Source organism: Physeter macrocephalus, chromosome 2, assembly GCF_002837175.3.
Source record: "Physeter macrocephalus isolate SW-GA chromosome 2, ASM283717v5, whole genome shotgun sequence".
NCBI classification, from domain to species: domain Eukaryota; kingdom Metazoa; phylum Chordata; class Mammalia; order Artiodactyla; family Physeteridae; genus Physeter; species Physeter macrocephalus.
This window is the reverse complement of record NC_041215.1, coordinates 110977297-111003228: the sequence shown is the minus strand read 5'-3', so window position 1 is coordinate 111003228 and position 25932 is coordinate 110977297. Positions and strand designations below refer to the sequence as shown.

The window sequence follows — 25932 nt, the reverse complement described above, 5'->3', positions numbered from 1 at the left end:
TGTCCATCAACAGATGAATGGATAAAGAAGATGTGGCACATATATACAATGGAATATTACTTAGCCATAAAAAGAAATGAAATTGAGTTATTTGTAGTGAGGTGGATGGACCTGGAGTCTGTCATACAGAGTGAAGTTAGTCAAAAGGAGGAAAACAAATACCGTATGCTAACACATATATATGGAATCTAAGAAAAAACAAAAAATGTCATGAAGAGCCTAGGGGTAGGATGGGAATAAAACACAGACCTACTAGAGAATGGACTTGAGGATATGGTGGGGGGAAGGGTAAGCTGTGACGAAGTAAGAGAGTGGCATGGACATATATACACTACCAAACATAGGGTGGATAGCTAGTGGGAAGCAGCTGCATAGCACGGGGAGATCACCTCTGTGCTTTGTGACTACCTAGAGGGGTGGGATAGTGAGGGTGGGAGGGAGGGAGACTCAAGAGGGAAGAGATATGGGAACATATGTATATGTATAACTGATTCACTTTGTTGTAAAGCAGAAACTAACACACCATTGTAAAGCAATTATACTCCAAAAAAAGATGTTAAAAAAAAAAGTGACTCTAGCTTTGACTTTAGGTTAAATTTTAACATTTACTTTAATTCCTTCTAGGGATCTTAACTAAATAGTCTAAATTTTTTTTTAATTGAGATATAATTCACATAGCATATCATTTTTGTTTTAATGATCCATTTTTAACATGGTGCAGGATATCCACAGTGAAAAAAGAATTTTCATTTTAAATAATTCTACAGATTTGTTTAAAAGAAATGGAAATTCAAATTTTAACATTTGGAAAGAAAAGTGATTAGATCAAATCAATGGGAAAAACATTTGACTGGCCCCTTCATTAAAAACAACCAAGGTGGAGACTCATCTGAGCCTGGCCGTTGTAGCCGAAGTATTGATAGAAGTAAACAAAGTTTATCTTTATCGACACCCTCGCAACAGACACACAGACACACAGACACAGACACACACACACTTTTCTTTGTCCTTCTCTCTCTCTTTTTGGCACTTTCCCCCCTCACTTCTTTTTGCCCTACCTCTGGACAAACTCCCTTTGCTCACTCAGGATCCACTACAGGGAGAAGTTGCAGTTTACTATGTGTGAGCTCCTGGGCAATTTCACAACCTCTCCAAGCCTCACTTTCTTCCTGGTAAAATGGTTGTAAGAGTAGTTCCAGCTTTGTTACGATATTGTGAATATTTTTTAAAGGATTAATGTGAAGGATGAATGCTTTACATTAATTCTTTAACGTTACTTTTCTTTTGTATTAGTTTCCTGTCATTGCTGTAACAAATTACCATACACAGTGGTCTGAAACAACACACTGTGATAGCTTACAGTTGTGAAGGTTAGGAGTCTAACATGGGTCTCACTGGGCTAAGATCAAGGTGTTGGCAGGACTGTATTCCCTCTGGAGGCTCCAGGGAAGAATCAATTTCGTTGCCTTTTCAGCTTCTGGAGGCTGCCTGCCGTCCACGGCTCGTGGCCCCCTTCTTTCCATCCCTCCAAGCTCTGCTTCCGTGGTCACATCTTCTTCTTTGACCCTCTTGCCTTCCTCTTATATATAAGGACCCTTGTGATTCCATCGTGCCCACCCAGATAATCCAGGATAAATTCCCCATCTCAAGATCCGTAACTCACATCTGCAAAGTCCCTTTTGCCATGTAAGTTGACATATTTGGTCATGGATATCTCTGGGGTCAGCATGCATTATTCTGCCTACCACACTTTCCCTTTCCTCCCATATTTCTTAACTCCCAGGTATTCCCAACCTGGCCTAAACCTCACTTCCTTGCTTGAGTTCTCTCAGGTCTCCTACTCATGCCTCCACACTTCCAGCTATAACTTTCTCCTTCTCTTCCAGTTCAAACCCTACCCATTCCACAAGTCCCAGTCAAATCATGAGTCCTTTGGTAAAGCCTTCCCAGGCCATCGGCTTATAAAGAGCTTCTTAAATCCCATTGCATATAGTAGCTGCACCACTCATTTGGCAAACACTCTGCCTTCTTGTCATATATTCATGGCTCACAGGTGCTGCATATACATTGAATGAATAAATGAATCTCCACAAGACCATAAGAAATTGACAGCCATGTCTTTTTTTAGCTTTATTGAGATATAATTAACATATAACATTGTGTTAGTTTGTGTACAATATGATGATATGATATACATATATATATATTGCAAAATGATTACCATAATAAGGTTAATTAACACATCCATCGCCTAACACGATTACCCTTTATTTGGTGTGCAAACATTTAAGATCTACTCTCTTAGCAATTTTCAAGTACACGATACAGTATTGCTAACTGGGACATTAGCTCCCCAGAACTTATTCACCTATAACTGGAAGTCTGTATCCTTTGACCAACATCTCCCCATTTTCCCCCACCCGCCAGCTCCTGGCAATCACCAATCTACTTTAAGAACTGTGTCTTAAGCTACTTTCTAATCCAGCACTGAAGAATGGTTGAGGGGAGATATATGGCAATGATGAAAAGATAAAGCATGACCAGGAGCTCCAGGGAGGAAATGTTCCAGAGTCCCATCTGTTTCTTTAGTTTAGAGCAATACCAACTTACTTCCTACAAACACATCTAGGGCAAGGGGTCTTTACGTAGTCTCTTTGGGCTGGTGTCAATGATAACTTTAGCAACAATTTTTCCTGGACTCTTCCTGCCCAGCTTCTCATGCTCTCTTGATTTGGTACCTGTGTGTATGGACCATAGAAGCTCTTACAGAAACACAAACGGTGCCTCTGAGGAGTGCTCCAGAGGCCATGATGGTCTACAGAGGGTAGGGTAGAAGTGCGAAGTGGAAAAACCCTCTCATTCTACCTCAGGATATTCTTCAGAATCTGTGGTCTGCCTTAGTTTGCACACCACTAGCGCATTATTTACTGGCTGACATTTTTCATTCTTTTAAGAGTTTTGGAGAGGGGGCTTCTGTTATTCTATCTTATGCCCAAAGATGGATATCACTATTTCATGTGTAATTCTGTCTTTCTAGTTTATGATGACCACTTTCTGTAAGTAAGTGTTTTTACTTTTCTATTACTATTTTGAAAAAAATATCTTTACCGGAACTTTCTTCATTGGCTAATAGCATTCACTGGGCAGTTCTTCCCAGTCAAGGAAAAGGGATAAGAAAACTTCTTGGTTACTTTTGTACTTATGATTCTAACTACTAGCCTAAAGTTCACATCAAAATACACATCACACAATGCTATTTTGTTGTCTCACATTTTTGACAGATGAGTTGAAATCTTTTTATATAATTCAGCAAACAATATATGAACACTTTGCTGGGTTTTTGTGAAATAAATAGATGAACAATAAACAGTTCTGGCCATCCAAGGAAGATCAGACATGAACGTAAAAAGCTGCACATGAACTATTTCAGGCATTCCTTCTGACTCACCATTAGTGACAGATTGGGCCTTAGACCAAGAAAAATTAAACCCCAGATTAAAAAAAAAAAAGTCCTTTCAATTTACTGGGCAAACAGCCAAAATTGCAGACCTCTCAGGTTTCAGATAACATTACAAAGAATCTTTACTGATTATAAATTTATTCTTCCAGCAATATACTACTTTTTCTGACTTCATAGTTATTGTGCCATTTCTGTGACTGTGTTTTACAGTTGGGCACAGATGTGGAGTTCTGCTTGTGTTCAATAGTAGAGGATGAATTTGTAACTTTCCCCCTTCCCTTTGGGGAAAAAAATCAGGAAGGAACTTAAATGCAAGGCTTTTCCTCCCATTTTATATTCAAACATGTCTTGCAGGAAATGAACAAATAGTGATTCTCAAATGTAACATTGTACTTCTATGTGCTGTAGTACAAAAAGAGCTTTACAGGAATTTTGTGTGTTCCGGAAGTTGAGATTTTTTAAGGACAAAGGTGGGACTTGGATTTTTTTTCACTTCCTGCAGAATATAAATGCCAAATTCCTTAGCCTAACATTCAAGATCTCCAAAATCTCATCCCAACTCACCTCCAGTCTTATCTATGTCCATTCTGACCCCATGAACCCAGCAATGTCCTGTGAGCCATGCTGAAGATTTTTATCTCCAAACCTTTTTTGCCCTCTGGATTGCCCTTCTATCTTTCCTTTTCCCCCAGTCCCACTGTCAAATTATCTATTCTTCAAGGTACATCTTCAAAGAAAAGGCATCTATAAAGCAACCTGTACATCATCTCCAAGTTTAAATTTCCCCCTCTCTTGGGTTTTCATAATTTCCTGTAATTAAGGGTTACAGCTTTTGTAATGAGGAATAAAAACTACTTAACTAAAAACTATTAACAGCTTATCAAATAAAACTTGAACATAGTTTTTTGAAAAGGGCAAGGAACTCTTTCAGAATCAGTTACATTCATGCTTGTAAATGCGTTCACTAGTAAGAAAAAAGAGATAAAAATGCCAGCCAACATAGGAAGCAGCAACAAGATAGAGTTGTCCTATGGACCACAAATTACTATTTTTAAAAATAATGGAAAAGGGAGAGAAAGCAATTAAAAAACTAGAATTACCTTAAAAAATGAATATGACATGAAAAGAAAATCAAAAACATTTTAATGGGAGATTTAAAAAATGATAAATTAATGCATGCATACTTCTGCAAAATTTCTTCAAATTAATATGTGGGTTTAATGCAAATACTAATAAAAATTCCAATGTGATTTTTTAATTAAAAAAAGGAAGTAAAGTTTATTGAGACATGAATTAAAACATATTTTGTAAAACGAAAGAATAATGCAGTGGGATTAGGTTTGCCTGATATACTAAAACATATAAAAGCTGCAATAACTAAAGCAGAAGGCTATTGGAAGATGACTAGAGAGGTAAATTAATGGAAAAGAAAAGATAGTTTAGAAATAAATCTTATATATAATACTTTAGGAAATGATAATGAGAAAAGAAGGGACTTTTCAATAAATGGTTTTGAGAAGATTTTAGCTCTTTAAGAAGTTCCTCGTTCCATACTTTATAATAAAATGTGTTCTAAGTAGAATTTTAAAACTAATGATTAAAATAAAATAGTAAAATCTTCAGACAAAGTAGAATATTTATTCAATGTCTGGAGGAGAGAGTTCTTTGAGGTTTGAAGTATGAAGAGGAATCAAAAGAGGAATGAAGTAATATTTGATCACATAAGTCCCAAAGAAGTAAACGACTGATGTCTGGTCAAGGGGTGAAGCAGCTTCAGGCTCTGAAAAAACCCTCTCACCTTTAGTGCCCACACCTGTCCCAAACACAGTAATAATAAATAGAATATGAAAAGGGAAAATCAAAATCATATAATTGAGTTCAAAAAAGGAAACAAAAGCAAAAAATAAACAAATGGGACCTAATTAAACTCAAAATCTTTTTTGCACAGCAAAGGAAACTGTTTAAAAAATTAAAAAAGGCAATCTACTGAATGGGAGAAAATATTTGCAAATGATATAACTGATAAGGAGTTAATAGCCAAAATATATAAACAGCTCATACAACTCAATATAAAAAAAAAAACCCAATTTTAAAAAGGGCAGAAGACCTGACTAGACATTTTTCCAAAGAAGACATACAGATGGTCAACAGGCACATGAAAAGATGCTCAACATTGCTAATCATCAGAGAAATGTGAGTCAAAACCACAATGAGATATCACCTCACACCTGTCAGAAAGTCTATCATCAAAAAGACCACAAATAAATTTTGGCGAGGATCTGAAGAAAAGGGAACTCCTGTACACTGTTGGCGGGAATGTAAATTAGTGCAGCCACTGTGGAAAAGAGTATGGAGGTTCCTCAAAAAACTAAAAATAGAACTACCATATGACCAGCAATTCCACTCCTGGGTATACATCTGAAAAAAACAAAAACACTCGAAAAGATACATGCACCCCAGTGTTCATAGCAGCATTGTTTATAATAGCTAAGACATGGAAGCAACCTAAGTGTCCACCAACAGATGAATGAATAATGAAGATGTGGTATATATAAACAGTGGAATACTACTCAGCCATAAAGAAGAATGAAATTTTGCCTTTTGCAATAACATGGATGGGCCTGGAGGGTATTATGCTTAGTGAAATAAGTCAGACAAAAAAAGACAAATATTGTATGTTATCACTGACATGTGGAATCTAAAAATAAAACAAACATATAGAGCAAAACAGAAAAAGACTCCCAGTTACAAAGAACAAACTAGTGGTTACTAGTGGGGAGAGGGGAAGGGTTTGTAGCAAGATAGACGTAGGGGATTAAGGAGTACAATTATTATGTATAAAATAAATAAGGTACAAAGATATAGTGTACAGCACAGGGAATATAGCCAGTATTATATAAAAACTTTAAATGGAGTATAATCTATAAAAGTTTTGAATCACTATGTTGTACACCTGAAACTAATATAATGTAACTATACCTCAATAAACAAATTCAAAAAACATAAATATAAATACCACCATGGAACTGAAACAAACAAAAAATGCCACAGTGAAGAGAGCAGAATTGCAGCTGTATACCTACCGGTCTTCCATTCCTATGTCCAAGACTTCAGCTCCCTTAGGTACAGCTTCATACAGAGAACACTGAGGACAAGGATTAGGGCTGGGGCTCTCTCTAGTCATATGAAACTGATAGAAAAAGTTGGCTCACCCATTGCTTAGAGGTATGGGTTCCCAGAAAAGTGCAGATGTTGGGAAGCAGGAATTCAAAGACAACCTGAAGCAGTGAAGAAATCTGTGATGTCTACAATGCCTCCCATCCAAGTGCTAACCAGACCCGACCCTGCTTAGCGTCCGAGATCAGACGAGATCAGGCGTGTTCAGGGTGGTATGGTCATACACTGACACCCACAATATCAAAGTAAGTCAGGAATACCAAAATACTACTACGTCCCCAGTTCTAAACTGGGGACTCCAGTGGGTGCTATGTGCCAAAAAATACGTTGTCGGGAAGGGGTGAACATGGAGGGAAAGGGAAAGAGAAGAAATAAGTAAAAGACTAAAAATCTTTCTACTAAAAATGAGCCGTCTGCAAAATAGAATTCCAAAACCACATTAAAATATCTAACAACAACAACAAAAAAGAGTTTGAACCCCACCTCTCCAGGTGGAACATGAATTCACTTCAGATAAAATTAATTTTCTGGAACTGTTTGATAAGGAACTGGAAAGTAAATGTTCTGATGATGCTCAAAGAAATCACTGAAGATAACCCTTCCATTAAAAAAGAACAAAAAGGGCTTCCCTGGTGGCACAGTGGTTGAGAATCCGCCTGCCGATGCAGGGGACACGGTTTCGTGCCCCGGTCCAGGAAGATCCCACATGCCGCGGAGCGGCTGGGCCCGTGAGCCATGGCCGCTGAGCCTGTGTGTCCGGAGCCTGTGCTCCGCAACGGGAGAGGCCACAACAGTGAGAGGCCCGCGTACCACAAAAAAAAAAGAACAAAAAAAAATGAAGCCAAAAAAATCAATAGTGAAACAAGAAACAGGTGGCTCTGAAAAAGAAACAAATAGAAATTAAAAAAGAGACATTAAAATTTAAAAATCAATACACAGAATGAACTTTAGGCTGGAAATATTTGAAGAGAGGAGTACTGAACTGGAGGGAGAAATTCACCCAGTTTATGGTCAAAGAAAAGAAAAATATGGGTAAATAACTAAAGGCTAGTGAGGTTAGATGGTGAGGATCCCAAAAGAAGAAAATGAAGAGAAAGAGTTGAATCCTCATATCAAATGTGTTCTACATACCAAAAGGATACAAAGTTAAATCATTACAGGGTGAGGGCAAAACATCAAGAATCACAAGAAAATCTTAAGTTTTTTTATCATAGATAAAAGACAGATTATGTGCAGCTAAGCAACAGTCTTCCCATCAGAAATATTAGATGCTACAAAGAAGCCAGTGAAGTAATGTCTTCAAAATGCTGAGGGAAAAATAGATATCTACACTGCTAAACTTTTTCAATGTAGACACAAAATGAATCCATTTTCAAATAGCAAAGCATAAGACCAAGAGTTTCACCACCTACAGACTGTGGCTGATACTTACCCACTATGACACTGGTGTAAGAAACGTGGAGATCCATTACACAACAATGTGAATATACTTAACACTACTTCACTGTGTACTTTAAAATGATTAGAATGGTAAATTTTATGTTATATGTTTCTTACCACAATGGAAAAATATGTCACGCTCAGGCTCCAAGCAATGCCACATTAATCTCTCTGTAGGGGCAGGCAAAGTGCATGGAGTGTAGGCAGAAGGTATTTTCTTAAACTTCCCAGTTGATTTTATTTTAATTTTATTTTATTATTATTATTTTTTGCGGTACGTGGGCCTCTCACTGTCGTGGCCTCTCCCGTTGTGGAGCACAGGCTCCGGACACGCAGGCTCAGCGGCCATGGCTCACGGGCCCAGCCGCTCCGCGGCATGTGGGATCTACCCGGACCGGGGCACGAACCCGTGTCCCCTGCATCGGCAGATGGACTCTCAACCACTGCGCCACCAGGGAAGTCCTATTTTTATTTTATTTTAATTTTTTTCCCAGGTGATTTCTAATGTGCAGCCAAGGTGAAAACCACTGACTTATGCCTAAAAGAAAATCATATGAAATTTGAAAGAAAAAAAAAAGAGGATGGGAAAGAGTGTTTGGAAAGAGAGGTATAAGGCAAATACAGAAACAGAGGTAATACTCTCCCCAAAAGCCAGTGTAGTAGTTATTGTATCAGACAAAATATAATGTAAAGCAAAAAACTTAGATAACAAGAGATGCTACATAATAATCAAGGGAAGAATCATATACAATCATGAATTCGTATGTACCCAACAACATAGTTACAAAGTATATGAGGCAAAAACTGACAGAATGACAAGGAGATACTTACAAATTCAAAATTATGGTGAGAAATTTTTAACACCTTTATTAGAAAGTATTAGATCAAGAAGACAAAAAAACTTTAAGAAAGATATAGAATATTTAGAAAGTAAAACTAACTAGTTTGGGGGCTTCCCTGGTGGTCCAGTGGTTAAGAATCTGCCTTCCAATGCAGAAGACGCGGGTTTGATCCCTGCTTGGGGAACCAAGATCCCACATGCCACGGAGCAATTAAGTCTGAGCGCTCCAGAGCCTGCTCACCACAACTAGAGAGCCTGTGTGCCACAACTAGAGAGAAGACTGTGCACCGCAAGGAAAGATCCCACATGCTGCAACTAAGACCGGATACAGCCAAATAAATAAATAAATAAATATTATAAAACAAACAAACAAAACCCCAGAAACTAACTATTTTGATCTAATAGGGATATAGAGAATCCTGCAAGTTGTAACAGAATGTTTTTTCTTTTCACAAACACATAAAACAATTATAAAAACCGACACCATACAAGGTCATAAAGTAAGTCTCACCAAATTTCAAGCAATCAGTATCATTCAGATTATATATTTTTTTTGTAATTTGTAACTTTTTCTTCTTGAAAAAATTTTGAAATTATGGCAAAACATTATTTGATAAAGCTGGATGTAGGTTCATGAGTGTTTGCTATATTATTCTCTAAATGTTTCTTTATGTTTGCAATAAACTAATAATATTTTTTAGAATTTGAACCACCTGAAAAAATGTATTTCCAACAAAGATAACAGCCAATTAATGTCACTTTATATAAAAAGCCCAGAATAAAGGATAAGAAAAACACTAAAATGTTAATATGTAAGTACACAGAAGACATTGAATGACATCCAACATAAAGAAAAAACAGGTACTTTACAAATGGAAGAACATTCATTCGGAGTAGAGTCAAAATTGTGAAAGACCATGCTTACCAATTTAAGATTTAAAAACCTGATTGTACCCATGGTTGGTAAGGCGATAACAACACATTCCTTCTCCTACATTTGGGGTAGCAGTCTGAATTATTTAAAACATTTTGGAAACCAATTTAATAATATCAATAAAAAATCATAAAATTTTCCATGTTTTCTGACTCAGTAATTCCATTTCTAAGGATCTAGCATATGGATATGATCCTAAATATATGAAAAACTTTACATACAATGATGTTCATAGCATGTTATTTATAAAAAAAAGATTGAAAACAAATTAAATGTACAGTTATTAAGAAAATAATTCCCCCAATGATGATATATTCTCTTGAAAAATCTTGTAGCCATTACAAAGGATAGGTAATAGGGGAAATGTTTGCCAGAGCATGTCAAGTGAAAAGACCAAAATTCAAAATTATTCACTATGATTGCTAGAATTTGTAAGAAAAAAGCTTTGCAGGAACTACATCAAAATGTTAAACCTGGGGCTTCCCTGGTGGCGCAGTGGTTGGGAGTCCGCCTGCCAATGCAGGGGACACGGGTTCGTGCCCTGGTCCGGGAAGATCCCACATGCCGCGGAGTGGCTGGGCCCGTGGGCCATGGCCGCTGAGCCTGTGCGTCCGGAGCCTGTGCTGTGTAACGGGAGAGGCTGCAGCGGTGGGACCATAGGTGATTTTTCTTTCTGTTATTCTTATTCTCTAATTTTTCTTTGTGTTTCTATTACTTTAATAATAACCTTTACACAAACTGCTTTAATGTTCCTGCATCTTCCCTAGGTGATGACGGATTGGTAGATTGTTAAATATGTTATAAACTGGTCTCTCTCCCTTTTGGACCAGGGAGGCACCCAGTAGAACCCCAAAGAAAACACAGGCTCCTTCTTTTGTCCCATGGTGTTCTCATGTCAGTAGAACTAGGTTGAGGTCTTAGCTTGGAGGGAAAGTCAGCTCCAAGGTGACAGCCAGGCTCGCTTCTGAACTGGGAGGGGAGAGGGGAGAGGGGAGACAGAACACACTCACATGGAAGACAGAGCATCTTTGAACTCATATTGTGCCACTGTAGATGAGGGTCACTACAGCCCCCCTTGGGATGAAATGTGAAAGTTGAATAGCTCCAATAATTTAGGACAAGGCAGCAAGTCAAAGGACCCTTAAAGGATTTTAGTTACTGGAAGAGTACAGAATCCCTTCAAACAGACTCCTTTTCTAAAAAGATGGCAATCCTAGTTCTGCAGGGGTAAAAAAACCAACAACAAAAAAAACTGATGGAGACCACACAGAAAAGTAAGATTGCAAAGGAGAGCTAAGTAATTTGAATCAGAATTCACCGTAGAAAGAATTTTTTTAAGATAATATTTAAAAACATTTTGGCCTATCCTCATTTTACAAACACATTCATAGTGTCAGGAGGGCTGGAACTGCTGGGTGTTGGTTGGGTATGTGTTTCTCCACAGGACCTTTCCACGTGGCTAGCTTTGGCTTCCTTACAGCATGGTGGCCTCAGGGTAGTTGACTTAAATTGTGTCTCAGGCCTCCAAGAGACAAGAAGTGGAAGAGGCCAGTCTATGAAGAGCTGTGCACTGAAACTGGCACAGTCACTTTCCTTTATTCTATTGATCAAGGCAGTTGCAGAACCTACCCAGACTGAAAGGAAGGGTCATAGACTCCACTTCTTTTTAAAATTAATTAATTAATTAATTTTAAATTGAAGTATAGTTGATTTACAACATTGTGTTAGTTTCAGATGTACAGCAAAGTGATTCGGTACATTCTTTTTCAGGTTCACACGTATATTCTTTTTCAGGTTCTTTCCCCATTTAGGTTATTACAAAATATTGAGTATAGTTCCCTGTGCTATACAGTAGGTTCTTGTTGCTTATCTATTTTGTCTATAGTAGTGAAATTCCTAATTTGATGGGAGGAGTGACCAAGAATGGGTAGCCATCTTTAATCTGCTAAAGGATGGCCAATCAAATGGATAATCTCCATTATCCCAGTCGGGCTACCACTGGGATGAATCACTGGCAATTTTTGTCCTTGTTCTGCCTGAGTTCTGTCTCCATGAGAGTATGACTGTCTAGGCCAAGGGGACATGCAAGAGGGGAGTTGTAGTTCCCCAAAAGAAAATCATGTAGTCCTTACTACAAAAAAAGATGACTGGGCGCTATAGAGGTAAAAACAATGTCCGCTTCAGACATTTATTGTTTGTTTTAAACCTATTTTTGTCCAGCGTGAGAATCTTCACACAAACCCATGCCCCTCCCTCCCCTTCACACCTATACTTATTGTCTGTGTCTCTCCTTTTATTCAGATAACAAATGTTTACCTGCAGCAATGCTAGGCAGGCCTAGGCTAGGCTCTGTGCTGGGCATCAAAGAAGAATCAGCCCTGGAGCTTGCCCACCAGTTGTTCTCTCTTGAGTAGGGGGATACTTGAGGAACAACAGTAACATCAGAGATAAAAAAGGAGGTGCCATAAGAGGCACAGATAAAGTGCTCTGGAAATTTAGAGGAGAGGGAGATAACTCCCAGCTGCGCCCTTAATCACATACTGCCTCACATCTCTTGTACTGTTGTCTTGTCTGGTTATTAACTCCTACATTGTTGAACAACAGCAAACCAGTCACACTGAATAATTCACGGTGCTGCTACTTCCTCTGCATCCAGATCATGAGCTCCTCCGAGGCAGGGCTGGAGAACTCTGACAGGCATATTGCAGGGGCTAATATGCCGGCTCCAACAGAAGAGAACATCAATAAGATGCTATCTGAATAAAGTCTACATATATGCTCAGAAATATAGGCCTTTACTAGCTTACTAATATTTCTTCAATGCACTGAAGAGGAGATTAAAAGATTGCTTTTATCCATGGCCACCTTTTTTTTTCCCCCCTGGTGGGAGGAAATATCTGTCTACTGGCACCTCCTGCTTCCAATGACTGACATCTCAGTTGGGTGTGTTCTTCCACCTCAGCTATGGAAAGATGTCAAGTAAAGGTGATTGAATGTTATAGTGATGGCTCTACAAAGACCTTTTACACATAGTAATCTCAGATTTCTTCATGGAAAGTTCTTTTGTGTGTATCCCACTAGAGTATCACCTTTTGGCATCAATTCCAAGTCTTTCTGAAAAACATACTATGTTTTCTTTTTTGTTTCTTATTTTTAAATGGCAGATGGTTAGGAAATATCTTCTCACTCTTATAATTATTTTCCTCAGTTTTTCTCCATTCAACAGCAATTACCCTCATGTATAATCTTTCTAAGTAGTTATTTTCTAGCTCCTGAAGAGAATAATCACAGTGAAGTCATTCATCTTATGTACTTCATGGTTTTTCTCAGCAGGAAACTTCTATTGAATATAATTTGTACCACAGTAACTAACATAGACACTTAAACATGCTTGGTAGTTAATTTGTTTTTAAGTGGACCAAGTTTTCAGATGAAACATTCAGCTGTTACACAAAGGGTGTTTTTCCTGGATTCTCTCCAAAAGTACCTTCAAAGAAAATTAGATATGTGACTACTGTACTTCAAATATTTTCCAGGGGAGAGGTGGAGTGAAAAAAATTGTTTCCTCTGGCTTAGATTACCTCGCATTTACACTGTGCTAAGCACTTTACAAAACATGCAAATTGTCTGCTTTATGGAAAAGTAAAACCCTTTCTGGATTTATTTCTTGATGCTAGCAATATTGAAAAACAATTTAATTTACATTATACAGAAAAGTCTTTAGATAGATTTAACAATTAAACATATAAATCAAGTCATACCAAAGTAGCAGAAAACAGAAACAAACAGTTATGATATCTTTAGAGGAATTATAACTTATCCAAGTTTGGAAATGGTAAACGAAATATCAAAGGACAAAAACAAGAGATTTGATGATTTGTAACTTGTAATATTAAAGATGATTTTAACAAGCAGCATTATTTTACCAAAGGTCATTCATGATTAATTTAGAAGAAATTATTCTTGGCCTTTGGCATTCAGTGATGTCCACAGTAATCCCAAAAGCCAGTGATATGTGGAGAACTATGTTATTTTGAGTCAAAATTTGAATTATGCCAAGAGCGTGGTATGCCTGACAGAGTCCCTTACTTGAAGTACCCTATCTGACTCCCAGCACCTGATTTGCAAGGTGACTTTGTCCTTCTCACCTGCTTATTGTGTGTGACACACTTCTCTCCAGAAGTCACATGTATTTGTACAAAGGAACCATTGCATTCACTGAAACGGTTTTTCTCAAATGTGGAGATTCAAAAAGTTTTCACCTAGGATACATTTCTGGAGAATGATATCATTGCTGGGAAATTCCATAGAATGGAGATAACAGAAAGATCAATGGAAAGTTGCTGAATTTCTAGAGATACTGCCTGAATGAGGACTCTCTCTAATTGGCTTTAGGAAAATTGCAACTTTGAATATGAATGACAGTATTCAAGGGAATCAATTAATGTTACTGTTAAAAAAAAAGAAAGGAAAAAGAAAAAGAAGAAAAAAAGGCACACACACACACACACACACACACACACACACACACACACACACACACACACACACACACTAAGGACCCTTGTCCCAGTCATGTAGAACAACAATCACAAGAAGTTAATGTGATTTCTGACAGGGAGCCCCCTTGAATCAAATGATCTCTCCAGGTAATATTAACAACACACCCAGCTGGACAATACCCAGAATTGCCCAGGTGGACAGCGTTGAAGGTTACACACCTCAGGAACGACAATAGCGGTTCCCAGCCACACCTGCATTCCTGCGTGCTGTCACATCTCCTTCCTGTTTCTCTCTGAGCTGGTCACATTATCATTAACCCATATCTGGACCATGGCAGGCCCTCAGCTGGTCTCTCCAGGCTCCAGCCTGTTCCATGACCAATCCATCAAACACATTCCCAAGAGGTTGCTATGACAAACGCAGTGTGGCTTGTCCCTCCCAGCTTTAAAATGCTTCAGGAAATGGCCCGTTGCCTTCAAGAGACTTCCCAATTCTTTCTTTCTTTTTTCTTTTATTGTGGTTTAAAAGTAGCAAATCATAGTTATTGTTTGCCTTGGATGTGTCAATAAGTTATCTGAAATTAGTCAGGAAGTTTTATGAATTTTCAAATGCAGCTTTTTTTTTTTGGCGGTACGCGGGCCTCTCACTGTTGTGGCCTCTCCCATTGCGGAGCACAAGCTACGGACGCGCAGGCTCAGCGACCATGGCTCACGGGCCTAGCCGCTCCGTGGCATGTGGGATGTTCCCTGACCGGGGCACAAACCCATGTCCCCTGCATCGGCAGGCGGACTCTCAACCACTGCGCCACCAGGGAAGCCCTCAAATGCAGCTTTTAATCACATGTCTGAACTCACAATTACCAGTTTTTTGGGAAATTTTCCAGGTTTTTAAAATTACACCACACTTCGTGTGATATTCCTCTATAATAAAGTTTTATTAATTAAAAAAACATAAAATTTACCACTGGAGTGTTAATTAACTATAAGCACATTGTTGTGCAACAGATCTCTTGAAGTTTTTCATCTTGCAGAACTGAAACCCTATACCCATTGAACAACTCCCCATTTCCCATCCCCCCAGTCCCTGATAATCGCTATTCTACTTTGTCTCTATGAGTTAGCAACTTTAGATACCTCATGTAAGTGGAATCATGCAGCATCTCTCCTCTTGTGACTGGCTTATTTCACTTAGCATAATGTCCTCAAGGTTCATCCATGCTGTAGCAGGTGACAGGACTTCTTTTTTAAGACTGAATAATATTCCACTGCATGTATATATCACCACATTTTGTTCATCCATTCATCCATTGATGGGCATTTGGGTTGCTGCCATCTCTTGGCTATTGTGAATGCTGCTGCTTTGAGCAAAAGTGTACAAATACCTCTTCGAGATCCTGCTTTCTATTCTTTTGGATAAATACCAAGAAGTGGGATTATTGGATCACATGATTATTCTATTTTTGAGAAACTTCCATACTGTCTTCCATAGTGGCTATACTATTTCACATTCCCAACAGTGCACAAGGGTTCTAATTTTTCCACATCTTCACTGATACTTATTGCATTAGTTCCCCCACCCCTCATCTGTGGTTTCACTTTCTGTGGTTTCAGTTAGCTGTGGTCCAAAAATATTACATGGAAAAATTCTAGAAATACACAATTCATAAGTTTTAGATTGCGGGCCATTCTGAGTAGCGTGATGAAATCTCGAGCCATCACACTCCAACCCACACAGGACGTGTATCATCCCTTTGTCTAGCGAATCCACCGCTTCGTCACTTAGCAGCCGTCTTGGTTATCAGCTCATCTGTCATGATATCTCAGTGTTTGTGCTCAAGTAACCTTTATTTTACTTAATTATGGCCCCAAAGTGCAAGAGTAGTGATGCTGGCAGAGACTACTGTATTATTATTATGATTATTATGATTATTATGATTATTTTACAGTGGCCATGCCCTGGTGATTAGTGAAATTGAGCATCTTTTCATGTTTGTTGGCCATTTGTACATCTTTTTTGGAGAAATGTCAAGTCCTTTGTTTTTTAATCTGTTTTTTGTTTGTTTTTCTGTTGTCAAGTTGCTGTTTCTAATTCTTAAGCATGGTCTACACCCTTCCTGATCTGATCTGGTCATAAGCCTCATTTCCGTCCTCTCCTTACCTCACACACTTCTCATTGGCAAGCTCAGTTCCTAGAAGTTCTTTACTGGAGGAGCTGGGCTATTGATATCTCCACGTGTAGTTCCTGATGGGGTGCTCCCCTCCCTACCCCAAACACATTTTGACCGCTGGAGCAAAATCTACTTCTGTCAGAAAGAAAAATTACCTAGGGGGAATTACCTTTGAGAAGTCTTCTCTCACCATGTCCTGTAGCCCATCCACTATCCCTTCCAAATTTTTATTGGTGGATCTAATAAAACATTTCCACTACTAAACAGATACTAAAAGCAGTGAATGCTCTTCATAGCAAAGGCTTTTTGTTGATGTCTGTTGTATTTTCCCTTTGCACTTCCCATGGAGTGACTAAACCTATCATACTTGATAAGGTCAGCAGTAATTATACACAGGAATTTTATCTGAGGCATTATGGAATATATCCAGAAATGGAAACCAATCTAGTTAACAGGTGAGCATACTTTTTAAAATGTCATCGACACGGACCATTGTGACAGAATAATAGTCCACATAGCATTTCCAGAAAATGTCTCTGCAATGTAAATTCTGTCAAAGAATTTTTGAAATTCTTTCTTGCCACAAAGATAGATTTTGTTATCATGGTCTATCCTGGAATGTATAAGACCAGTTAGAAGGCTGCTTGAATTTTGGTGCCATGTTGAGACCCTAGGTGCTGCTCAGGGTGAAGTGGAGCTCAGAGGCCTCAGGCAAAGCCTGCTAGAAACCAGCCCGCTTGTGCTGTCACCATCAGTCTACCCTGTGCTCAGGGATGATCATGTGGGCTTGCGATTTTTTTATTATTTTCTGCCTCCCAGATGAGATGATGAGCTCCTTGAGGTCAGTGCCACTCTTACTTAATATTCGAGCTCTGGTGCCAAGCATGGAGACTGCCATGGAATCTATAATGTTAAAGTTTTTCTGAAGGAAGGGAGGGGAGGAGGAAGAAAGATTGGTGGGCAGGTGAACAAAGCAGGAGCAAAGGGAAACACACGGCCAGGCTTTGCCTCTGTGCCCTGTGCTGCCCAGTTCTCCTCGCCCAGGACTAGAGAACCCCGAAGACCTGGTCACCCGGGCTGTGCACTCAGCTCCCACCCGCACCCCTGTCTCAACTTCCCCAAGCTGAAATGGCTCAGTCCTCACAAAGGTCACCCTCCACTTCAAGCTGCAGAGTTCAAAATGGGAGTTTAGATCCAGGAACTGCACACGGCAGTCCCGTGCCATCTGGCAAATATACTGATCAGGTCTCGATTATTGAGAAAACTATCATTTAGGAAGCATCTACTCCATGCTAGCCAACATGCGAAGGCCTTCAGATTTGTTACCACATTTCACACATTTCAACCCCTTTTCAATCCTCTGGGGACTTTGTTATTATCCCCACTTTTCAAGTGAGGAAAATGAGACCCAACCAGGATTGTAATCAAGTTTCTTTATGCTAAGGCTGTGCTCTGATTATTATATCATGACACCCAAGGTCGGAGTCCTTTCAGATTTATAATAGACGCAGTCCATTGCTTTCATATTAGGTATTGGGGCTGTATACTTCATAGACTGAGTCTTTTAGGCCTTGCAGGTATCTTAGAAAACAGTCTAATCTCCTTAATTTACAAATGAGGAAGCTGACAACTTGATGTGATTTATAAACCATACAGTGAATAGAGTGATATAATCATTCTCTGTAAATGTTTTTTTCTATTTGATTTTTAAGTGTTTTTTTTGTGAATATGAAAGCAATACAAGCTCAGAAAAATTGACAATTAATAAAAAATAATCCATAATTCATATTCCAACAATCCTAACACGTTAATAAACATGGTTTTAGACTTAGTTCATTTGTACCTCATTTTAGGCCTTAGAAAACAGATGTATTTATTTGGCGAATGGTTATATATTTGTACATATATGCACACGTACATATAGGATTAGTTGATATTATATTCTTTATAAAATACGGTATTCTCACTGGATATTATGAATAGCTTCTAATTTTATTAAAATTCTTTATAAATATTCTTAAATGATGGAAAGGATTTTTACCATAAGCATAAAAATATTTTTTCACTGGGGAGACATTTAAAAAAAATATATAATTCCAAAATAAAACTACCTATTATCCTATCACCATGAGATAACCACCATTAACACTTTGGGTTTTCTGGTTTCTGTTTTATTTGAGGGGAGAGGGTCTTTTTGCTGTTTATGAATGTGTATATAATAGAGACAAATGGAACAGACATTTTCAACCCTTGATACATTTGTGCCAAATTACTTTCCAGAAAGTTTGTTCTTATTTAAATTAACAGTATCAGTGAATGAAAATGTTCATCTCACAGTATCCTCACCAACTTCAAATATTATCTTTTAAATTTTTTGGCTAATTTTATAGTGGGGGAAAATGGTTATGAATGTGAATTTTAAAAATATTGATGGTTGTGAAAACAATTGCTTATAATTGTCTCATTTTATGAAGCAAAAAAGATTAAGTACATAATCTTAAGAGTTCTATACAACTAAACTCTAGTTTATATCATACTTATTCAGACTATTTTAAACCAAGATAACGGTGGCTTAAAAACTGTTTGCAAAACTGCATTATATTAAATGGAATTGAAAGAACAAGAAAGTACCTGGTAAGGCAGGTCAAACAGCCTCAAATAAGACTTCCGTGGGAGAGACGAAGGCAGCATCTCTCTGTAATCTATTTGTTAATTCATCTCTTTCCTTCCTACCCTATTTCAAAAAGGGAAGATAACAAATACACTGATATATTCAGCAAAATGCAGACAGTCAGATCCTACCTTCAATCAGAATTTGTTAAATGTTCAACCTGGGTATATTTTAAAGCCACCGTTGATTTGGAGGGCTGTACATCAGAGTCACAATTCACAGAACGCTAGAGTCAGAAACCTAAACACTTTCAGAAAAAGTTTAATTTCTAGTCCAGTTACTACTTTCCTAAGGCTCCCCAACGCTGTTGTATGTGCCCCTCCTGTCTCTTTGCACCTGAATTTTTAAAAACAAACATTTATGCCCATTAAATGTTCAGTATAAATTACACACCACTGTTGACCTTAATATTGTAACTGAGCCATTGGTGGAAGGGGAGGGGCGGTCACATTTTTGGAACGTGCAGTGTTTGGTGTCGGCCTTCAGAGTTCACAGCCCTGGGAAGGTCCTCTGCCATACCTGAGGGGAGGCACGGCCAGTGTGTGCTATCAGTGTGTAAGGCTACCCCTGGCATCTCTAGACAACTGTGTGAGATAAGCCTGGGAGAAGGAACAAGAGTGAAGTGGAAATGTTTGGATTGTATTTCGTAAACACCAAGACACATGGAAACAAATGCAAAATGTTGGAATCTATTACAGCCTGTGAATTCAATACAATGCTGTCATTAGTGTTGCCATCTGAAATAACGAAATCCCTTCATACTGAATGTATTGTCTGGACTGTGACTGTTATTCATCAGGGATTAATGCTACCATTGTTCTGGGGCCCTTGTGTTAAAAATGCATGATAATCATGATAATGGAAGCACAGAATTCAAACTCTTTCTCCCAACATTCAAGGCCTGACATAACGTTGACCTAACCAACCTTTAAAGCTTATCTCTCTCCTTTGCTAAGCTTTGTTCCAGGAAAACTAGTTACTCAACATTCTCTCCCCACCTCCTTGCTTTGTTAGTGCCCGGCACTCCATCTGGAATGCCCCTCTTACCAACGCTATCAGGCAGTTCTGTCTGTCAATCAAGAATCATCTTCTCAAACGTCACCTCCACAATATTTCCCTTGTCGACCTTTTTCTCTACTCCGAGGAAGGTTCTTTGAAGGTAGAAGAAGCCCCATCTTACACAATCTGAATGACGGAGACCTTTAACTTGTTCCCTTCCTTCCTGAGCATAAACTTGTTGCAGGAAAGTGGCTACCCAACCAGGGACTACAGTGGTCAGTATTGTACAGCCAAGGGGGACTGAATGACTTGTTCTTACTGGTTGAATGTAAGTGGAAGTGACAGGTGTCACTTCTGGGCTGGAAGTTTTAAGTGTGCCTGCGTGAAAAGATGCTTAACGTCGCTAACTATTAGAGAAATGCAAATCAAAGCTACAGTGAGGTACCACCTCACACGGGTCAGAACGGCCATCATCAAAAAGTCCACAGATGACAAATGCTGGAGAGGGTGTGGGGAAAAGCGAATCTCCCTACACTGTTGGTGGGAATGTAAGTTGGTGCAGCCACTATGGAAAACAGTATGGAGGTTCCTCAGAAAACTAAAAATAGAGCTATAATTCAAAAAGATGCATGCACCCTTATGTTCACAGCAGCACTATTCACAATAGTCAAGACAAAGAAACAACTTAAATATCCATTGACAGATGAATGTATAAAGAAGATGTGGTATATACATATATATATATATATATATATATATATACACAATGGAATAGCCATAAAAAAGAACAAAATAATGCCATTTGCAGCAACATGCATGCAACTAGAGATTATCATACTAAGTGAAGTAAGTCAGAAAGAGAAAGACAAATACTATATGATATCACTTATATGTGGAATCTAAAATACGACACAAATGAACCTATCTATGAAACAGAAACAGAATCACAGACACAGAGAACAGACTGCTGGTTGCCAAGGGGGAGGGCGTTGGGGGAGGGATGGAGTGGGAGGTTGGGGTTAAGAGGTGTAAGCTTTTACATATATACAATGGATAAACAACAAGGTCCTACTGTATAGCACAGAGAACTGTATTCAATATCCTATGATAAACCATAATGGAAAAGAATTTTTAGAAAAGAATTTTAAAAAAGAAAAAAGAAGTGTGCCTGCCTTCTTCACTCTTCCTCCTCTTAGGCAGCTTGAAGCCAAAGATTTTGGTACCATAGAGCATAGCAGGAACTCAAGATAGGTAGAATCCAAATCCCTGGGTCATCAGGTGGAAGAAAGTTGCCTGCTGATCTAAAACAGCATCACTGAGTTATTAAGTGAGGGTAAAATTAACTTCCATGGGATTAAGCCACTGAAATCCAATGTTTTCTTTCTTACAGAGCTAGAGCCATTTCGCTGACTAATACAACTTGGTATATTCATTTAGTGCTTGGCTCATTCCATTTCATATAGCAGGTGCTCAAAAAGTGTTTGTTAAACTGAACTGAAAATTCAGAGACAAACACAAAGAAATATAAATTAGGTTATACTGCTAGAACATAGTTAGAGATATCTGTTGACACCAAAATGCTCTTCCAACCCTATTTTCTTATAAAAATATCCCCTCATCCCAAGTCCCTTGTTTTACATTATAAGTACTTATACTTTGAGATCAGTTGTCACTTATTCTCAGGAAGAGAAAATAAGATGTTTTGAAAACTGACAGTCATTCTCATTGGATATAGATGCCAAGTTTTCTTCTGGTTATATGAACCAGATGGCATAACTGTGAAAAATAATGGCAAGATGAAAGATATCCTCTTTGTCAGATACTTGGGTCAGATTTTCAAAAAAGACATAATTAGTGGATAGGGGCCCTTGGCCAGTGGCACTTTTATTCACATTCCAATTTGACTTTCATTGTAAAATGATGATGCTATTATTGCTGGTATAATTTTTCAAGGCTGAACTAAGTTATACAAAAGGGAGATCTCTATTAGCTTCAAGTCCAAAATGTCATCAGAACGAGATTGGGACCATCTTGTTTCTGCCCCTGACAGAGTCTCCTGTCGCGGTCACTGGGGCGTGAAGACCCAGTGTGGACTGTTGTGCGGACGCTACCTGACAATGCTGTCCCGGGGGGTGCCTTCTGCTGCCACCGCAGCTGCCCCCTCTCTGAAGAACGCAGCCCTCCTTGGTCCAGGGGTATTGCAGGCAACAAGGATCTTTCACAAAGGGCAGCCAAGTCTTGCCCCTGTACCACCTCTTCCTGAATATGGAGGAAAAGTTCGTTTGGGGCTGATCCCTGAGGAATTTTTCCAGTTCCTTTATCCTAAAACTGGTGTAACAGGACCCTATGTGCTTGGAACTGGGCTTATCTTATATTTACTCTCCAAAGAAATATATGTGATAACTGCAGAGACCTTCTCTGCCATATCAACAATAGGGGTTCTTGTCTATGTAATTAAAAAATATGGTGCCTCTATTGGGGAATTTGCTGATAAACTCAATGAGCAAAAAACTGCCCAACTGGAAGAAGTGAAACAGGCTTCCATCAGACAAATCCAGGATGCAGTTGATCTGCAGAAGTCACAGCAGGCATTGGTTCAAAAGCGCCATTACCTGTTTGATGTCCAGAGGAATAACATTGCCATGGCCTTGGAGGTTACTTACTGGGAACGGCTGCATAGTGTATACAAGGAGGTAAAGAATCGCCTGGACTATCACATCTCTGTGCAGAATATGATGCGTCAAAATGAACAAGGGCACACGATAAACTGGGTGGAGAAGAATGTGGTACAGAGCATCTCTGTGTAGCAGGAGAAGGAGACAATTGCAAAGTGCATTGCAGACCTAAAGCTACTTGCAAAGAAGGCTCAAGCACAGCCAGTTCTGTAAATGCATCTGTCCCAATTGAGACAGCTAGAAACAGTTGACTGACTAAATGGAAATTAGTCTATGTGACAAAGTCTTTCTGTATTGCTCTCTACTGAAGTTAGTTTCCCTTTCCTAAAAATGAAAAGTTTGAGTTTCATATAATGAGAGAATTAAAACAATCTATTGGCCAGTAAGATGTTTCTCTCATCCTTCTTGCTCTGCACTTTGAGTTGTTCCATGATCACTTTTGAATAAGCAGTTTGCTTTGAATAAAATTTGGTACCAGACTGAAAATTATCAAGTTATAGTTTAAATTTGAATTAATTCAACCATCTTGCAATAAAGTAACAGTTGAAACAAAAACAAAACAAAACAAAACAAAAAAAACAAGATTGGGTTGTCAGCCCTCCAAATCTAACTTCAGGTTAATCCAGTGTGACTGAATTATTGCATTAGAAAATCAGCGTGTAAAGCTTGATTGAGTAAGAGGAAGGTGATAAGGTGATCAGAAATTTGGCATACAGCTATATAGCTTTTCTTGGAGTTACTCTAATCTCTTCTAGTGTGCTTCTTTTTTGTTTTTGGCTGTGTGGCTTGCGGGATCTTAGTTCCCCGACCAGGCATGGAACCTGAGCCCCCTGCAGTGGAAGCGTGGAGTCTTAACCACTGAACTGCCAGGAAAGTCCCCACAGTGTGCTTCTTCTTCTTTTTTTTTTTAACCTTCTTCACGCATTTTATTTCTCATCTATCTCAATAAACAAGCATCCACATGGAGCCCTATTCTCGCCTCTGTTCAGATACATTTTCTTATGATCTATCTGTATTCCTAGACCATTTAATTTGCCTGGCCAGCCTACTGTACCATCAGATTGTTTTCCATAAAAACATTAATGAACATATATACACTTATTTTTGATAATTTTTTCCAAATATATATTTTTTCCTAAAATAAAAAGCTGAATCCACACTTTCTGATAGCAAGTGGACTAATGATTCAGAACCACTTTTGGGGGCTCATTAGTGGTTCATAAAAATCAATTTACTGAGTCACAACCATCATTTCCAAAAATGAAATAAAATAGAATAGGAAAAACTATTAGAGGGTGTTATACATGGTAGTGGGTAAATATTGATTCATGAAAACTCTATTTAAGTTACTTATATACTGGCATGTACTAGGAGGCAAAATAAAATATTTCTCAGTGTGAGCTGTAGTAAAAAATGACTGAAACCCATTGCTTTAGCAGATATTTTTCTGGTTATTATTGTCTTAATAATTTAGCTACCTATTATTGCAGTTTCTTAGGGAGAAGGGAAAAGAGGAAAGATCAAGATTTTAATAATTAGTATTGTTCCTTAAGGTAAAATGAAGTAGAGATAATTCCTCAATGAAGAAATAGAAAACTTTAGTAATTCTTTTTACAATGAAAAACTTTGAAGCCTAGTTCCTACAACATCCATAAAATTCATAAGGAAATGATCACATTGTCCTAAAATTACACTAATACATTAATTTGCTTAATTATTAGCTTTAAAGGTGAACTCACTTTTGAAAAACAGCTTTCTTGAGATATAATTCACATACTATAAATTTACCCAATTAAAGTGTACAACTCAGTAGTTTTTAGTATGTTCAAACAATTGTGCAATCATTACTACAGCCTAACTTTAGAATATTTTCATCATCACCCAAAGAAAGCCCATACCCATTAGCAATAACTCCCAATTCCCCACCCTCCCCAGCTCTAAGAAGCCTATTCTATTTTCTGTCTCTATAGATTTGCCTCTTCTGGTCATTTCATATACAGTTGACTCTTGAACAACATGGGGGTTGGGGACACCTACGTTCCTTGCAGTAGAAAATCCGTGTATAACTTTGCAGCCAGCCCTCCCTATATCCAAGTTTCCGCAACCTTGGATTCAATCAATTGCAAATTTTGTAGTACTGTAGTACAAATTTATTGAAAAAAAATCCATGTATAAGTGGACCCACACAGTTTAAACCCCTGTTGTTCAAGGGTCAACTGTAAATAGTATCATACAATACATGCAGTCACATATACATACATTCTTACTGTCTTTTGGGGCTGGCTTCTTTCACCAAGCATGTTTTTCAAGGCTCATCCATGTTGTAACATGTATCAGTATTTCATTCTTTTTTATAGTTGAATAATATTCCATTGTACAGATATACCATATTTACCTATTCATCAGTTGATGGACATATGAGTTGTTTCCACCTTTTGGCTATTATAGATAATGCTATTATAAATATTTGTGTACAAGTTTTGTGTAGATATATGTTTTCATTTCTCTTGGGTATATACCTAGGAGTGGAATGATGAGTCATATAGAAACTCTATATTTAATATTTTGAGGAACGACCAAACTGTCTTCCAAAGTGGCTGCACCATTTTACATTCCTACAGCAACTTATGAGGATTCCAGTATCTCCACATCATCTCCAACTCTTGTTATTGTCTGTATTTTTATTATAGCTATCCTAGTGGATATGAAATGGTATCATATTATGGTTTTGATTTGCAATTCCCTAATGATCAATTATACTGAGCATAGTTTCTTGTGCTTATTGGCCATTTGTATATCTTTGGACAAATATCTATTTAAATTCTTTGCACGTTTTTAAATTGGGTTATCTTTTTCATTGTTAAATTGTAAGTGCTCATGATATATTTTGAATACAATTTTCTTATCACAAATGATTTGCAAATATTTTCTCCTATGGATTGTCTTTTTACTTCTTGGTGGTGTCATTTGAAGCACAAACCTTTTTAATTTTGAAAAAGTCCAATTTTCTATTTTTTCTTTTGTTACTTGTGCTTTTGATGCTGTATCTAAAAAGGCATTGCCTA

The 25932-nt window shown here is 38.1% G+C and overlaps 1 protein-coding gene and 1 long non-coding RNA gene across 3 annotated transcripts in view; one reads left to right on the top strand and one right to left on the bottom strand.

Moving 5' to 3' along the window:
- Positions 1-25932, bottom strand: part of LOC114484522 (uncharacterized) — a 74978-nt gene that overhangs the window by 23010 nt on the left and 26036 nt on the right. The window lies entirely within an intron of this gene.
- On the top strand, positions 22214-23422 carry LOC102984767 (ATP synthase F(0) complex subunit B1, mitochondrial-like). Its single transcript, XM_055089730.1, has one exon. The coding sequence runs from the start codon at positions 22310-22312 to the stop codon at positions 22997-22999; it is 690 nt and encodes a 229-aa protein (XP_054945705.1). The 5' UTR covers positions 22214-22309; the 3' UTR covers positions 23000-23422.

What these genes read in the sequence shown, in the direction of transcription:
- LOC102984767 (XM_055089730.1), top strand. Translation starts at nt 22,310, where the DNA reads ATGCTGTCCCGGGGGGTGCCTTCTGCTGCCACCGCAGCTGCCCCCTCT.